An 18088-nucleotide genomic window follows, 5' to 3' on the forward strand; every position below is an offset into this window, starting at 1 on the left:
ACACAAATTCTTATATATGAACAAAGAAATTGATGAAATTGGGGAACTCCCAACAGAGTATAGGGCTGGATACGGAATTTTGGAGGTTGCAGGTTAAAACCTAGCCTATGGAATAGCTGCTTGTAAAGCAAGCGTCTATGATATACGTGCAGATTTGGCAATTAATTATGCTAAACAAGACTGGGTCTTGACCTCAAGATTCTGACCATTCAGCGGGCGCCTTCTATCGCTCTTCCGTAACCCGTTGTTGTATTACAAAAACTTGGCAGCCAATTGACCAATCTACAGCTTATAGGCTGAATTTCTGCTCGAAAGGTCGTTGCGATTTCTAAAGTCCACTCTGATTGGCTGGCACACAGAGTCACATAAAATGTGCGTGCTGACGTTGTTGCTGAGCTTACAGGCTCCGTTGATCAACGTTGAACAACGGATGATACTGAAGACTAGTTCTAATCCGTTCAGGTCAATTTCTTTGTTCAGTCTCCAAATCGAAATTTCATGAAGTTTGAATATTTGATATTCGGAAAGTTTGTTTCCCCACAAGCTAATGTTTTCCCAAGCAAACCAAATGATAGCCTAGAACTATTTCTGTTTCCTTTTTTGCTGATTCAGTCACTTGTTTTGTGACTCTAGAAGTACAATTATCTTTAAAAAGTTTGGATTAAAAAATGGGAGAATAAAACAAGTCCTTTCACCACTTCACCTACCTGTAAAAAGGGCAGATTATGACTTTTGTGAGTTCTCGGGTTCACACCCTGATTTTGAATCTTAAAATCAACTCGAAGCAGCCTGACATTTTGTAATTACTCAAAATTGGCTAATTCCAAAGTCTGGGGTAAAACTGAGGATGATATTGATGGGTTATTTAAAGATGCTTGCGAGTCGTTTGGGCGGTGTCGAGCTATCGTCAATTTAAATTGCACTGATTACAGATGCACCTTACACAGTCACTTAACACCCCCCCCCCCCTCCGCATCATCTCAGGTAACCTGCACTTCCCTTAATTGCCCTTAATCCTTTAATCGCTCAGAGCAGTGGCAAGGGAGGGAATTCCTGAAGTGGGTCTTCCTTCCTGCGCTGTTTCCTATTATCCTCCGTCTGCATCTGATCACGGAGAGAGAGAGGCAACTGATGCATCTTGCACTTTTCTCCTTCCCCCCCCCCCCCCCCGTCCATGTTCCTCGGAGCAAGTAACCTGCAGCGGAGTTGCGGAGTTTCCCGTAGGGAGCAGGACCGAGGAGGAAGTACGATTCACCACTGTAATGAGACCTGAGTGTCCCACCGTCCAACACACCCTGATAGCTGCCACATTGTCTGCTGTCAGCAACCAGTTAACCAAACCTTTCCTCCCTAAGGAGCCGTTTCACCTCCGTTATGACATCATCAAGGTGGTCCCTCTCTTGCCCGATACGTCGTCCCTCCCCCTATGACATAGAGGGCGCAACTTTTATTCCCATCCCCAGCGGCAGCGAGAAACCATCCCAGCCGATCTCAACGTGAGTCAGCATGTGAACTTTTCCCCCACCCCCTTCTGATATTTCCCCCTCCCCCAGTTTTCTGTGAATGCTTATTTTTAGGTGTTGGGAAAAGAGGAGGTGGGAGGGGGGTCACGGGGGGAACAGCAGATAGCAATCGTCTTGGTCAAAACTCAGACAGTTGACGGAGTAGGGATTTAGGAAAAGGGCAGGCCTGCCTTCAGCCCGTCTGTCAATACTTGAATGTTGGTGAATGTAATTAGGTCCCCGTTAGAGTGCCACAGGATGATTAAAGCGTGGTAAGCATTACCGTATTCCGCTCGGATAAGCAAACACTAGCACCAAGAGGGAAGATGATAGTTATTTGATTTCTCGCTCACCCCTCGCGAGAGTGCCACGTATTGAAGGGTGGGGGTACTGAGACGCCCCTCTGAAAAGTTGAGCCTGAGCCGTCCCAAAGGAGTTGAGCAGGGCATGGAATTTGGACAGTTGGCCTACATAGGACCAGGGCTCACTGTCTGCAAAAGCTCGGAAAGGGACTATGCCTATAATGCTGAAAGCTTAAAAGAATTGTCAACCAACAATTCCGCTAAGTTAGTCCTCACAAGTTCTTTAATATAACTTTAAAAAGTTAGATGTCCTGCCGGCGTTTCGAACGTGGCAGGTCACTTACAAAAAGGCCTTTATACATTTGTACATTTCAGGTCAATCCAGTCAGTAAGCATGCACTTTATTTTTCAATTTGTTTTTTATTATTACGCTTGTTTATAGTCTGTAATCTTCAGATAGAATTTGATTCGATTCCCAGTCCAACTTTTTGACAGTTTTCCAGTACTGACCGTATCAAATGCACTTTTTATTTTGAAATAAAGAAATATTTTACAGTGAATCATGGGTCATTTTTATCATTCACTCTGGCTGAAGTATAATACAAAATGTCACTTGATGTGTAATGTTTCTAACAAAATTGTTTAGCGTTGAATAAAAAAATGGACTTGACTTCATGATAGAAACATGGGTTGATTATAATTCTTTTAAAAAAAGGGCATGGGGAGGGGATATAGGGGTACAGGCCTCCAGCTAGGGGGGAGTAGGACGCCCCTCCCCTTACCACTGTGAAACGTTTGCAACATTTTCTTTCTGTCCATCTATTTGTAGCATAATAAATATACCACATTAATCAAAGTTGATATTGATAATGAGGTCTTGAAATCATGTCCGGGTTCTTTCATGATGATTACCTAAACTACAGACAATGTTTCAGATTTCCTTTTCAAGGTTCCGTGTTAACAAAGTAAAGGGAAAGAAGGCGGAGCTCATACAACAACGGAAAGAACATTGCAAAACTCGGCCAGCTGTGAGACATAACATCCCCTCCGCCTCAACATTGCAGTATTTTGACCATTTGGGGGATTTATTATTTTTTAAAGATTTTTCTGAAATTAAGTAATAGTGACCGTATTGACGTTAAAAAAAGCCACCTTTGAGTGGCCAATCGATTTTCTGGTTCTCATCCTTGGTATAAGTATTTCCAATGTTCGGTACCCCTAGTGCGTCATTTGGATTCACCCCTGGTCGTACCAGGCAGTTGTCCGTAATAATTATGTTGCCAAGCTCCGTAACAGACATTTTACAAAAGAAAGGCAACTTTGTAGGCCTAATGATTCTCCTTTTTCAAATCTTTTTCACGAACAGATAAACATTATTAAGTTGTTAATACATGTTGGTTCAATCGATACGGTTTCATATGAAGCCTTGTTCAACTGGTCAGGAATAAAACCAAGTACTCTCCAAATCGACGACAGGGTTGAAAACCGATTCCGGTGAACTTTCTCTTCCTATGAGAACACTGTTGCACAGGCTAAACCCAACTCACAGTTCGGCAAATCTTTCACTTGTCCCGTCTGGAGACTAAGTTCTAAACTGGAGGCGACACCTACACGTATTGAATCATTCCAGAAATCTGTCTGACATTTTGACACCGAAGTTTTTTAGTAAACGCCCAGCGAATGTACTTTCACCCTTCACAAAAAATTACACCTCGTTTTGACCTCATCGTCGGCCCCCCCCCCTTCTCCGTTTTTCTCTCTTCCCAACGGTACATTCGCGTCCCCAGCCGCAACTACAGCCGACGAAAAAAATGTGCGTCACCCGGCTTTATATAAAAAGTCCCAAGAGTTTTCAAAATGGACCTTTGCAAAGCTTTAGCGGGCTTGGGTCAAATTAGGCGGGGGATTTAAAGGATTTAGCAATCACCGCGCCGATTGGCAAGGGAAAAGTTGGCGCGGATTACCTGACCGTAAATGAATTTACGAGTCTCTAATTGGCCGCGACCAAACTGGATTAGCGTTGATGCCCATGTCGCGTTTGTGAAGGTGTGTTCCGTAATCGGGCAGTGATAATATTGATGAATGCACGCAGTCAACTTGGGAATTGACGCATTTAGTTTGAAAGGGAAAACACCCCGAAATCTCCCCCATCTTCTTTCTCGGGAAGATAACCCCGTTTTGACAGTGGTTACAAGCAGTGAGTTTGCTGCCGTTATGGAGCAGGTGGAACGTCTTGCCGTGTTGATGAGGTGTATACACGCAACAAGTGCACGTTATTACGCCCTGGACGAAACATTGTCCGTGATGTAACTCGCTAACTTTAAGACTGAGCAAAGCCAGGGGCGGATCCAGGTTTGGCTCAAGATAGGGTTTAGCTGTCGGGGGGGGGGGGGGGTATAGCAGGCATGTGCTAGTTTTTTCTGCATGATGTTCCGTTTTTGCGTCCGGGGTGGGGTGGGGGTGGACCCTCCACCGTAATCCGCCAGTTATTCAGGAGTCGGCCATATCAAATTGAAAGTGAGGTATACTCTTCAGTTTTTGGAACTTGCGAGTGAATATGAAAGCAATGAACTAGAAGTTCATTACAAATTAATACCAGTCTGCTGTGATGAATAATTTAAAAATTGTGATTAAACATACCCTAATGTTTGGAGCCATATTAAAAAGAAGTGAGGCTTGGAACGCACTCCAATCATGAAATAGTCTCTTCCCATTCAACTGTTAACAATTTATACAATTGATTCAGGAACACGATCGAAAATGTCGTGTTTGTGAATAAAGTCTATAACGAAACCTTGGGCAAGCCTGTTTTTTGGTAATTTTTCGAATGAATGATGTGTTATAATAATTATAGAAACTAAATATTTTACAATTTTTTACAGTTTTGAGCAAGCGAAATCCATCCATCAACCCACTTTGAGGTTTTAAAATCACAAAAAAGCTTGCCATAAATGGTTTGTTGATATCATTCACATCGTGACATAATAGAGTGACATAATTTGCTATTTTGAAACTACGATCATTTGTTTTATTGTCTATACCTTTTCTCACAATCTCGGTTAATTAGCCACAACTACTGTACCATGTTTCCCCAGCACTATCGGCGGATCAAGATAACCATCGAGTATGCCGTAATGGCCTCCTCAAAATCATACCAAATTTGGGCTTTGGGCTGCATGCGACAACATAAAACATGTACTTCCTGCCTCGTGTGAGCAGACAATAGGATGATGCCATCGAAATGAAACAATCGATTATGTACCTGGCGGCGCGCGGTTTTTACGCCGGATGAAATTTGGGTGCATTTTCCCGTCTGCCGGTCCATCATACTTGAGAGGTATTTTGTATAGAACCTCGGTTATTCTGTTAATTCCCGCCCCAATTCTCCCCTGTTTGGTTTTTTTCTTCTGTGTACATTTTTCTTTCACCAAATGCTACTTAAATATCATAGACTTAACGGTTCAATTTGCAGGGGAAAAGGCTCATTTTCTTGGGGGTATACCCAATCGGTTTTCAACAATAAAAAGCTCCTGTTTGCCTTTCCCAAAATTCTGAACCTGGGGATGTTGCGAAATTACACCTTTGGACCAAAAGTCCCGTTGTTACCAAAATGTCCCGATAATCGGTGCCTCAGAAATGTTTTGCAATCCAAAACTCCTGGTTTAGCCCCTCTTCTGAAAAAAAAGTTCGTTATGATACAAGTGGGGACTGAATGGAACACACTAAAAAAAATCCTACAATATAAATTCTCAAACTCTATTAAAACTGCCTGTAAGATTCGCAGTTATCTCAAAACAAAGAAGAAAAGCCCGGAACATTGAAACTTATGACCGAACGCGTCACACTATGTCACTGAAGAGGAAACGAACATCAATGTTATTTCAAAACTTCGTGTTTCCATGGCTATGATTTGTTGAAGGCCGTTATATCGCGTGGGCCCTGCCATATTTGGCAAGGCCTATGGATGGAACTGTAGGAAGGAAGAACCACCGATCGGAAAGTATTGTGTCGCTTTCTTTTTTGGGGCCAGATGAAAATAGTCTGATCGGGTCCAATTGTCAGGTGATGGGGTCTGAGGATGACTCATTCCCTTCTATTTCGAACTGACCGCAAATTGTAATCCAGACGATGAGATAATATTATCATCTCGGTCATTTTGTATTTCAGTTTCGACGCCTGCCTCGTTGCAAACATTACAACCAATGCACTCTAGATGCATAATTAAGTAAGGACAACAGTAGTTTCTAGAGTCATGATGTAAATATTATGGTCTGCAACGACAAATTACGTGAAGTTGTGTGTTTGTCCTCATTTTAAACTAATGACACCCCCGACAGAAATTGTGCCCCGCCCCTCAGTATCTATACAAGTGCCACTTAACCCGTGGGTCCCTTGAATTGAGTTAAAACCATTTTGACGGTAGTGGGCTGAACACCTTCCCAATTTCAAAACCAAGCACTGTGGTTGACTGGCTTTTATTATTTTTAACGCATAATTCAGATACCTCTGTAGAGAATTTGCCACTTTAAGTTGTGTGTGGCTCCTCAGACAGTCAAATTGGATGATTTGAATCAGAATCAGTTTTTAAATTTATTTTAATAAAATCATTTAATCATCATGTATTTGGTCAATTTGATTTCAAAGATACCATTGAGCATTCATGAAAAAAGTGTCATTCGATCTTTCGTCAGTTGCAGCTCGAGACCCGACCACAGACCCGCCCGTGTTTTACCCCTCCCACCAAGCACAGCCTCATCCCCGCTCGTAAAGTTGAATAAATCCTCGTACACTGATCTCAGACGTCTCACCTTGAAACTTTCATTTCCAACAAGTTCACGACCGGCTTATGTTACACACAGTCTCCGCTATAAAACACGTGTGCAACAACTTTCGGTTAAAGTGTGTTTTTCTCTATACGGAGGTGAAAGTTCCGGTGACAGAAATAGCAACTGAGTCATTTCGGCCGTGTCCTGATGCCCATCCTCAAAGTCTCTGTTTATGGAATAACCATTATTTTGGCACCATGACAGTGCTTGGGGTGTGTATCCGTGGTTCGACTCGAAGTCACCTGTGATAGAATGCACGGATGTGGGCCCTCGTTTAGAATCGGATGCTGCTCCAGATAAGACCGTTCCAGGGGTTTCCCCAAGCTTGATGTGAATGGTGGTATTGTTGTATTCCTGATGCAATTCCTTTCTTTCCCCGATTGGGGAACATTTTGGATGTTTTCTTACGCGAATGAGCCAGTACGTATATATTCTGCAAGATAATAACCTCGCTTCTGTACAGATATGTGGCAATTCTGTGAGCGAATCCCTGTGCAAAAATAAAAGAATCAATATATAAAAACCAAAACGTGTCCTGGTTTGAAAATCACTCTTAATTGCTGTGTTACGTGAGCGAATCATCGCATCACCGTTCAGTTTTTTTCCCAACAGCCAAGCCCATCAAAGTTCAATGAAATTGCCGATTCAACCTCAAACTTTCGACATCAAACTTTCACGGATAAACCATGACGTCACAAAATCACAACGGATTTGCCCTGAGAACACAAGGAAGTGTTTCATATTATCTGAAGTTTCAAATTTCGTTCTCCAACGATAACGGTACGTAATGCGTAAAATTGCGCAACAAGCATGATATCGGAGAGAAACAAAAAATGTGGGTGGAACTATGTCCTAATAAGGTTATTTCAATATCGAATAGTACCGGTATACGTGCACAATATTTTGACCACAAAACACTTCCGTCGGGGAAAAACTTGGTAAACGTACTTTTTTGAGGAAACAGTGAAAAATTGTTCGTTTCCAACAATAACACCACTCAAAATCCAAAGGAGAATGTTCAAAACCTAACCTGTTGAACTCTCAGCTTAGTGGATAGCACACTTTAAACTTTTTGAGGAAACTGTGAAAAAACCACGATTTGTTTTGACCACGAAACCCGATTTTGTCCGGGAAAAAAACTTGCTCAACGTACAGGTTGGCGAAGTACAGTCGGAACCCGAGTCACGTTCGCACCCGTACGTGCTAGCCCCGAGTTCAACAAACCAAGGCTGGTATTTTTTTTTTTTTACACCTTCCTACCGACTAATTTACAGACGAGTTCAACGTCTCATACGAAATTCATGGAATACTTGTTATTTTGGTGGTTGTGGCTATAATGTTACCGGAAAGACGTAAGCATTAATGTTTCACTACGTCGAATATTCACTTGGAAAAAGGTTCAGTGCTACCTGGGAATATCGTTCGTTTGGTGACTTCTCGTTTGGTTTCGCTTTTCTCGAAAGTGTGGCGGGCTAACTTCTTCATTCTACAATAATTCAGACGGATCTTTTTGTGCGTTTTAGGCGCAATCGCTGAATCCAAAATAAAAAAAGCCTTTTTTTTTGGCGGTAGGTTCCCGAAGGCCCAAATACACTGGAGTCAAAAAATTGGAAACTCAAGTGGCTCCCCCTGTTAGTTTTTAAAGAAGTTCTGCATGCTTGCAGCGCGTTCAAGATCTAGGATGTAGACCTAAAAGTCCAATTAATAAATTTTCTTTAAGTAAAAGAATCATTCAAATCGCTGATGTATACTTATCAAGTTATGGACTTAACACAAACACGTCAGTTATATCATTCTGTCCACAGATCACAATTAAGGTCAGTGATATTTCAGCGAAACGAAAACAATTATCAAAAAACACATCAGAACATCCAACCATGATAACTGGCACTTCTTCCAATTTTAAAAATGCTTTATAATGTCGAAGAGTTTATGGGCTAACGGGGTTATTTGTTTTCATGATACGACATGGTTTAAGTTTACTGCAATATCACGTACCTTAAAATGTGATCAGGGGACAACATTTTGAAACTGCGTTTGTGTTCAATATTCCATATAGAAAAGTACATGTGATTTGAATGATTCTTGTACTAAAAGAAAGCTTATTGATTGGGCTTCCACATATCCAAGATCTGGAAAGCGCTACATGTAGAACTTTTTTACAAAATAGGGGCGCCATTTGGTTTTTTTTAAACTCACCCTGTATGATATTTTACAAAAAAAGCAGAATTTCTTTCGGCAAAATCATACATCATGAAATGTTGTTCGGAGATTCATTGTTGATGAGAGCACGCGCATATAATCTTGTAAGTTACTAAATAAATATTATGATGTGGGTTTGAGGTTTTAAAAAAACTGCCCGCCGGAAGACGTTAAGAACATTTTTTCCCAAAAAAGTGGATTTAAAATCATTTAAAGGGAATGTTTTCGGTTTGGTCTGTCTGATCTTGGTCATTGCAGTATTTGAAGCTGAACAGGTGGGACTGGTGTACTAGTAGCAAACAGTCAATAGCAAAGGGCGCCCTCTTCACGTGTGGCCGTGCATGGTGTGTCCATAAAGATCCTATCCCGGGGATTTAAACGGGGATGGCGCCCTACCAAAGTAATGGTCTAGCTGATTACTGCGATTTTATGGAAACCTCGTTTGTTTAAAGTAAAGCTGCTGCCGACCTTTTTTGCCATCAGCATTTACTAAAACCATCAGATTATGGCAACAATACAATGAGAACATTGATGTCTAATTCAAACAATAATTACGAAAAGAAAGTATTTGATAACCGGGCACCACCGGGTCCAATGATGTTTAACGCTCGAAATTACTGCGCGCGATCATTAGACTAAAACCGTAAATTTGTTAACAATTGGCAAGTTCAAAGTTGAGTAACCTAATTTTAAGGTCTTGCTTTCAATCATTAAAATGAAGATCGCAACAACCTATTTCGGATCACAAAAGCACTGGGCAATCTTTTGCGAGCCCGCATTCGCGCTAGCTAGCGCCCTCATATACCATGCATGATCGATGAGCGCGAGCGCTCGCTGTATACCGGTGAAAATGGAGTGCGCCCTCTTGTGGCTTAGTACGAGCGAAGAAATTCGTCATACTGCGATTACACGTGAAAAAGAGAAGAATTCTATCAGTAATCTGTAATCATCGCATCATTAAGAAGGTAAACTTGAATTTCTTCATTGCCAGCATAGTCTTGAGTATTTTTAGGTACTTTTGTATTACCTTTTGTGTCGTGGTAATGTATGTTTGATGATTAAAATCGCGGTTCTTTGCATGTCCAAATATGTACATAAAGTTGTGCATGTATAAAGTCGGGCCAAGTCAGTCTTAGTCCGAAAATTGTACTAATGTATGAGCGTCCCTAGCCCCATAAATGTGGCCAATTTACTGGACTACTGTAGTCCAGTAAATTTGCCACATTTATGGGGCTAGAGCGTCCCAAAACATAAGGTGTTGCAAACATGCAATGCAAGAAAATAAACTGGCGTCTGAAACAACCGAACCAGTCCAACATGTCCAATTAGGAAAGAATGTTGGAACCTGACGCTGCTTTTATTTTTCTTCATCATCATAATTATTGTCAATTATGAAGGTCAGTCATTGCAAAAATGCTAAGACATGAATCTTGGACTGAGAAACATTTCCAATTTTTTTAGGAAATACTTACAAACTTTTCTTGACTCTGAATTTGTACACAACCGCTGAAGAGGCGTCAGGTTGCAACATTCTTTCCAAAGCATTCATTAGTACAGTGTAATACAGTGTAAATACAGTGAACTATAGTGTACTGAGTGAGGTGCTAACTGCTAATCAATTGGTTGAATAACATTTGGAATTTTCCAGAACAACAAACTAAGTTACAGAACAAGATGCCGTCAGAAACGACAGAAGCTGTTCAGCCCTCAGTTGAAGAAGTCAAAGACGATGGTAAATATATGCAACAGTCATGACAGTGTACCTCAAGGCCCAAGCATTTCATTGCATTGCTCCAAATGTATACTCTAAACCTGAACCCCCTATGGTGTATGTAAAATAAAGATAGTGGATATATTGCCGGCGGCAATCCCTATCAACAGAGGGCGCTGTACTCTCTAAGATAGGGCTGAATTATAAGATATATTAAATTACCACCAACGGTTGTGTAGCACCTGTGGCCTAGTGGATAAGCAAGGGATCTCATGAGCGGGAAGATCCGGGTTCGATCCCCGCTGGTGAAATTTTTAAGGTTTTTTTACCCATCCCCCCAAAATAAGAATATTCGTCTTTTTATTATTTTAACATGTCTCAAACATTTTTTGCGGACTATTACATTTTCTTTTTCAGATTTGTGGCTCTGGAGGATTTTTTTTAAAGGGAAATAAAGTCTGAAATTGTAAAATGGTCTGATTCCCATCTTGTGAATACGAAGTTACAACGATAATGTTGGCATGGAGCCAGACTAAAATTTGTCACCGGAAAATGTCTAAGTAAAAAAAAAAACCCAGTAACTGCGCATGTTCATGCATATCCGGCAAGCTAATGTTTACTAAAGGTTTGCCGTCTCCGGCTGAATATCCACTGCCTAAAATCAAAGGTTTCAGGACTGTGACTTTAGTGAGGGTAATCCCTGTTTGTTAAGCAAGATTCCCCCTTTTTGGGGAAATTCTTGTTTTGTGAATTGTTCAGTTCTTGCTGACAGCCATGCAACTTTTCCTCAGATCTGCTGATTTCCACTTTGATTTTTTACTTATCATGAATGCTGTTACAAATTAAAAACTACTATACGAAGTCTTGTGTGGTTTGGAGTTTCCTCGTTTTTTTCTTCAAATTCCCAGTTGCATGCCTGTGCTGAAGGTCAGAAAATTCTCCATCCTCCTCCCAAAAAAGTTCAAGAGGAACATTGTACATGTACATGGCTTGCTGACTACTAAATGCAGTATGAGGAATTTTGTCATCGGCATACATGGCTAACGCTGAGAATATTGTACCACGAGAGCAAAAGCTAAAACTGTCTCTGTTGGTTTTGTGTTTCATAGCTTCGTCTGGCACGGAATCAGACAGTGACGGCTCAGTGCCTGACCTGGAGGATGCAGACCAGGCTACATCACAGCTACATGCACAGGTAGGTCTAGTCCCAAAAATTTGGGATTCTCAATACTGTGTATGAGAGGAAATTACAGTTTGATGTTGGATTTTCTTGAATATTACCATATTTGTCCAAGCAAAGTTTGATATTCTCGGTAAAGATGAACCATATGAACATTCAGAAATTTGACTGTCAGAATGCTACCAATCCAAATTTATTTGCACTAGTTTGTCTGTATGTGACCGCCCAGTAGTCGTTTCTAATGTCGCTCCCTTGTGACTTTCATTCACAGATGGGCACGGGAGAGGAGCCCGTCAGCAAAGCCAAGCAGAGTCGCGGGGAGAAGAAAGCCAGAAAGCTGATGTCCAAATGCGGCCTGAAGAGCGTGGCCGGCATCAAGCGCGTCACCATCCGCAAATCCAAGACCATCCTGTTTGTCATCCAGGAGCCCGACGTCTTCAAGAGTCCCGGCTCTGACTTGCACATCATCTTCGGGGAGGCCAAGGTGGGGAGGATTCTCTGTTTGCTGTAATAGACTGATCCATTTAGAAGGCCAGTTAAGTGTCCTCTTTATATCAGTTTCACTGACATCCAGACTGACTGTCCCTCGTTACTTGGAATGTTCCAGAACCTGCTTTTCTAGGCTTGCCTCGTCTTGTATTTCCATCGGAAATCTTCAAATCTGAAGTGATAAACTGTAAAAAGTTGTAATTCATAAACAGTTTTACATGTTTCTTGGTGGTTGTTCATATTTCTGTTTCAGATTGAGGATTTGAGTCAACAGGCCCAGGTGGTCGCCGCCGAGCAGTTCCGAAACCAGGAGCAAAGCCCAGCCATTACTGCAGACAGTAATGCCACAGTGGCTCAAGCAATCCAAGAAGAAGATGAAGAGGACGAAGTAGGGCTTTTCAAAAATATTTGAATTTTTTACTCTTAACTCATAAAAAAATCAATGCTGTTCTTTGGACATCAAACCCCCTGTTCAAAGGCAGATCCGTTAAACCTCGCCAGGGATATTTTGACCAATGACAGCCGTGATTAACCCTAACCGAACTCAACCCATCAAAGCCCAACAGCAGGTTTTGTTGAAATCTTCTGGGATAGGTACAGTACCCCTAAACTGATGGTATTTTACATTGGGTTTGGCATACCTACAGAAACTAAGTCCACCAGTGTGTGTGTACGATTTCCCATGTGGGTGTTGGAATTTGCCAGGATGGGTATGGTTCCTAGTAAATTATGCTAGGGAGTTAGGGTTAATGCCCGAAAAATGCCTGCACAAAAGTCCAACATGCACAAAATATTTGATAGGCTTCTCTTATTTTGATTGCTGTGTTGGAGCAAAGGCTTCGACCCTCAAGGCCAAGGCTTTGACCCTCAAGCCTCGAAGCCAAGGCCAAGGCTTAACCCTCAAGGCCAAGGCTCTGTTTTATAAAATGACCACTAATATATAACTAATTATAGTCACATGACACATCATCACGAATCGCTCATTAAGAAGAACAACTTGTCTTTAATTGCAATCAACATGCTCGCATACACTGTTTTATGACTGCATTGTATCTATTAAAGTATAAGTTCAGGTCTTCATGAATATGGTTTAACTGAAACAAAATAACGATATATTGACGCACAATTCTCCCGAGTGTAACAAAAGGGGGATCCAAGAAACTGATTTGGGAATTTTTTATTTGCTGGGCCAACATGGTCAGAAATATTAGCATTATCTAAAACAGATACATGCAAATCTTTAGCACTTATCAGGGAGACATATACAACCAATCAGATCTATTCCATAATTGTATACAATTTAAGTGATCATCTCATTAGCCCCACAAGTGTACAGAATATTGTTGCAGCAAATCTACTACAATGGTAACAAAATATGATGCTATAAAAGTGGAAGTGTGCCCAACACACAAATCTATAGGGTGTTTCCCTCCTCCATGGTAACACGATTAAAATGGTAAGAACAAAATTTCAAACAGATTTATCTGGAAATTGCAAAAATCTATGGGCCTTGAAGAGCCTTGACTCAAAATTGCAAGGCCCTGAACCCTCAAGGCCAAGGCTTTTGCCCTCAAGCCTCGAGGCCAAGGCCAAGGCGCTAAAGTTCAGCCTTAAGGCAGCCTTAAGGCCAAGGCCCAGCATCAAGGCACTACATCACTGTTTGATTGTTTGTGTTCTTTCATCGCAGGTTGACGAGACCGGCGTGGAAGCCAAAGACATTGAGCTTGTGGTTCAACAGGCCAACGTATCCCGCTCCAAGGCTGTCAAAGCCTTAAAGAATAACGACAATGACATAGTCAATGCTATTATGGTAAGTTGAATAGTCATTTCTCAACATCAGGCAGACCTCCTTGCTAAGCTTTCTGGTAGAGAATTCATATTTACCAAGGCCGACAAACAAAACAGATTCTTTCGTAAATCATACTTTTGAGAATAAGCTTTGTTCAGTCAGTGCTTGACTGCTTTGTTCATCATCAAGAGATGACTATTTCACAGGGTTCCCAGTCACTCTGGAAATCAGGAAAACCTGGAAAATGAGTTTCCATTCTTCTTGGTTCTTGGTTGGTTCTTCTCCTAAATACTCCACGTGGGAGTTTATACAGGAGGCCAGAAACACCGGGGCAAACCCCTTCTCTTATCGATAAGTGTTTACTGGGTTCTTTTACGTGCATTATACAACACACGGGACCTACAACTTTACGTCCCATTCGAAGGACGAAGCAATAATGGTTAAGTGCCTTGCTTAAGAGCACAAGTGTCCGCCTGCGGGCTCGAACATGCGTCACTGTTGCCTCTGAACCACCAGAACATGAGTCCGGTGCTCTTAACCGCTAGGCCATGACACTTCCATATTACCGGTACCTTAGTTGCTTTGCTGCAACCACCTCTTGACTTCCCAGCAACTTTGGTAAATTGAAAATATTTCTCATGGAATTTTGGAAATTTCTCAAGGAAACATCAAGGGAAAGTCACAGAATTGTTTTTTCATTAAGTGCCAGGAACTCTGTTTCAAGTTTGCGAGCCATCTACCCATTGAGCTTATCTTCTCATTAGGCTAGCAAGCCACTGTGAATTTCTGTATTGTTGTATTTTAAACAAGATTGCTGATCAAGCCAATTTGTTTTTCCAGTGTAATCAGCGACCAGGTAAATGCAGTTGTCTTGGTCGCTTATGTTGGATGCATTCCATGTTTGTACTGCACTGTGACATTAGAAAGAATTTTTGTTATTAAGGAATTATTGAACTTGAAACACACAGACAGTAAAAATAATACAAAGCAAGCTTGGCAGAAGTGTTGTATCTTTCAACATTTCATCCAACATTAAACTTTAATTTTTTGAAAAGTGAACATCTTTAAAATGCCAAAAGTTAGGTTTATATAAAACATCTCGAGCAGAGAGGCAACCCTACAACTAACCCATTTTGTTTTAAAGTTCGACAAAGAAATTGACTGGAGTGGGGTTTGAACTTGTGACCTCTGGATCACCATTGTAGTACTCTACCATCTGAGCTATCCAGCCCTATGTTGGTGGTTCCTATGTTGGTGGTTCCTTATAGTTGGTAGAGCACCGGAATAAATATCAGGAGGTTGTGGGTTCAAACCCTGCTCCTGTCAATTTCATTGTTCAACTTTAAAGGGAAAATACAACATTTGCAAACATCAAAAAACGATATGATCAAATTATCACGAAATACCTTACTGAATTGTTAGGGACTGACAGTCTAAAGCATCCTTTAAAATCGTGGCTTCTGGTGTGCTGACATTTTCCAGAAAACCTGTATTTTTCCAACGCTGGTCGGCCGACCAGCGTTGGAGAAAACGGGCTTTTTTCAAAAATTGTTCATAATTTGTCATATTTAGTTATTCTGATTTTCTTGCAATTGATTACACACCTCTGAAGGGGTACAAGCCTGCTAGACTGATTCTCTGACCTTACAATTCCCCAAAGTGTATTTATTGCTCCGTTTCATCTTAAGTGGGGTCAGGGAACCAGACTACAAGACCATGATAGGTTTTCTTGGTTTTTCCAGCATCTACGAGCCCAAAACGTGAAACAAGTCAGTTTAACAATATTTTCTATAACATATTAATCCTCCAAATCGTTTATTTCTGAAAATTGAAGCAAAAGCAAATGTTGTACATTCCCTTTAAAACAATTATTATAATGCACCTACGCAGGTTCCCTTTGTGGTTTATTAAAAAAAAACTAACCCATTCTGTTTAATTTCTTTGTGCAGGAATTAACGATGTAGCCTATTAGACTGTCTTCAATTGGTCCGTTGTGTTTGAATCATCCGTTGCTGAGCCAATCAGAAGACAAGCTGATCCAGTAGATGCCGACTCAGCCTGACCAACTCCTTGTATTGCATCCCTTCAAGATCAACACCGACAGTACTAAACATTGATATCCCTGTGTCACATCCCATTCGACGGACGATTAGATGCATACATTGCTTTTCTATTTCCCATCTACAGACATTTGTTGGCCATTTTTGCCAACCATGTGTTTGCAAACTGCGAAAGGCCAACGGTGCAAAAATAAAGAGTTATTCATGTTTCCAAAGATATCATTGGATTGTTGAAAATATAAAATAACCAACAAAAGTCACCATATCCTCTTTCTTACAAAATGAGGATGTTAATAGGCAATTTTTGGCAAAATCTGTTGCCAACCATGGCTTAAATGTATACCTTTGTGGCAGACCCTACAAGATGGTGCTCAATGTTTACAAACAAAAGAAAGGTGTACACAAACAATGAGATCTTGTAAGTGACCTGATATGCGTCCAGTCCAATTTGAAATGTGGATGGTGGCAATGCACTGTGGCGTCGTGTCTACATGTTGGTTAGAGATGTAATACTGGCAATGCTATGTAATGCATCCCATCTGACACTGGAAGATTATACCATGGCGGAATCCATTTATTGCATCCCAACTGGGTTGAAGGTGGGCAATGTCCCTGTATTGCATCTGTTTTAGGTAAAATACTGGTTATTGGGCAATGGGCACGTGTCCGAGATCGAGAACGAATCAGCAACGCTGCTTCATTTCCCATTTCCATGGTTACGCCAAGGTCTCTGAAATATGGCTTTCTGATAATTGTAACAAAGCCCACCGAAATTGTTACATATCAACTTGTTAACAGTCAACCTCTCATCGGGCAAGTTTTACCAAGACTTGTGGTTGGGACTGCATTTATAGTACATGTATAGATGGATTGCATTCCCCCCTCGGCCTCTTGGGCGGCAAAACATAGGAAAATCATGCAGAAAAACACATCAAAAACCTTCTAAGCCCCCTCTCTTGGCAGAGAAGCCTCCTCTTGATCCAAACCTGTATCCGTCCCCTTCCAGGGACCTATCAGAACCCCTCTAAAATCCTCCACTTTACAGGAAAGAAAGGACGTCTAGGATAAAGATGTCAAGGCTATTAAACCCCATGTAAAGTAATGGTGCTGTGTAAGTGTTCCACATTGCACCTTTAAAATACTCCATCCAGCACGAAAATTCTGGTAAACCTGGTGGATTTTGAAGGATGGATCAGTAGGGTTAATTAATAATTCATTAATTGTCTTGCACAATTATTGCTTGGCAATTACGTTTAAACCCAATTCATGCTTGACTTGTATCACAAGGAAGGGTAGGTTGTTTTGAGATCTCGTTTGAAAATCATTACCATCGATTGTGAAAATATCTTGCATTCATCTTATTAAAGATGTCAATGAAGCTTGAGCATTTTCTGATCTTTAGTGGAACAGCTTGTCTTAAAATCTGATTTTTGTATGTTGTACAGTAAGTTGCTTTCCTTGACAGAAATAAAAGGATTTCAACATATTACATTAATAGTGTGAGAGTCTCTTATTGTTATTTGTTATTTACGTATTAAGCTTTATTTGTTGTTGGGAATACATGCATAGCCTTGAAATACCCATGATGACTCCCAGTCTGCTTGGATTTGTGGACAGAGGATAGGGTGGGGGTACAACCAATCCAAATAAACCAAAATTTCAACGACAAAAGGGTTCTAAATACAGATGCGAGTGCACAATAAGCTCTGGCCGTGTTGCAAGAAGTCTTCGATGAAAGTCTTGCTTGAAATCAATCAGAATTATCCCTGCCCAGAGCTTAGAAATGTGACGCCAATGGCATACGAACACCATATTTTTTAGTCAATTTTCGGGGACAGACAGACGGACCGACCGACCATCTAGTGACATCACTGCTGCTGCCAGAGCTTAAAAATAGCCTACAGCATCATGTGGGGAATTATCTTCTTCTTTTTTTTAAAGTTATCACATTTTTAAAATCGTTATTTGGAAGTGAAGGTTAGGAGGGCGGCGGGTTTTTTCCCCAGTAACTGTTGCCATTACGTCAT

General features: G+C 41.0%; 1 protein-coding gene across 1 annotated transcript; it reads left to right on the top strand.

The window, feature by feature from the left end:
• The first annotated feature begins 9665 nt into the window (after window positions 1–9665).
• Window positions 9666–17556, top strand: LOC119729755 (nascent polypeptide-associated complex subunit alpha-like). Its single transcript, XM_038202482.1, has 7 exons — window positions 9666–9797; window positions 10481–10564; window positions 11653–11738; window positions 11995–12207; window positions 12466–12600; window positions 13900–14022; window positions 15951–17556. The coding sequence occupies exons 2-7, from the start codon at window positions 10507–10509 to the stop codon at window positions 15963–15965; spliced, it is 630 nt and encodes a 209-aa protein (XP_038058410.1). The 5' UTR covers window positions 9666–9797; window positions 10481–10506; the 3' UTR covers window positions 15966–17556.
• Window positions 17557–18088: the final 532 nt, after the last annotated feature.

The sequence above is a fragment of the Patiria miniata genome, unplaced genomic scaffold (assembly GCF_015706575.1).
Source record: "Patiria miniata isolate m_02_andy unplaced genomic scaffold, ASM1570657v1 HiC_scaffold_21, whole genome shotgun sequence".
In the NCBI taxonomy this organism is placed as follows: Eukaryota; Metazoa; Echinodermata; class Asteroidea; order Valvatida; family Asterinidae; genus Patiria; species Patiria miniata.

What these genes read in the sequence shown, in the direction of transcription:
- LOC119729755 (XM_038202482.1), top strand. Translation starts at nt 10,507, where the DNA reads ATGCCGTCAGAAACGACAGAAGCTGTTCAGCCCTCAGTTGAAGAAGTC. An exon ending in CATCACAGCTACATGCACAG is followed by an intron (nt 11,739 to 11,994) that starts GTAGGTCTAGTC and finishes TTTCATTCACAG; the next exon opens with ATGGGCACGGGAGAGGAGCC. An exon ending in AAGAAGATGAAGAGGACGAA is followed by an intron (nt 12,601 to 13,899) that starts GTAGGGCTTTTC and finishes CTTTCATCGCAG; the next exon opens with GTTGACGAGACCGGCGTGGA.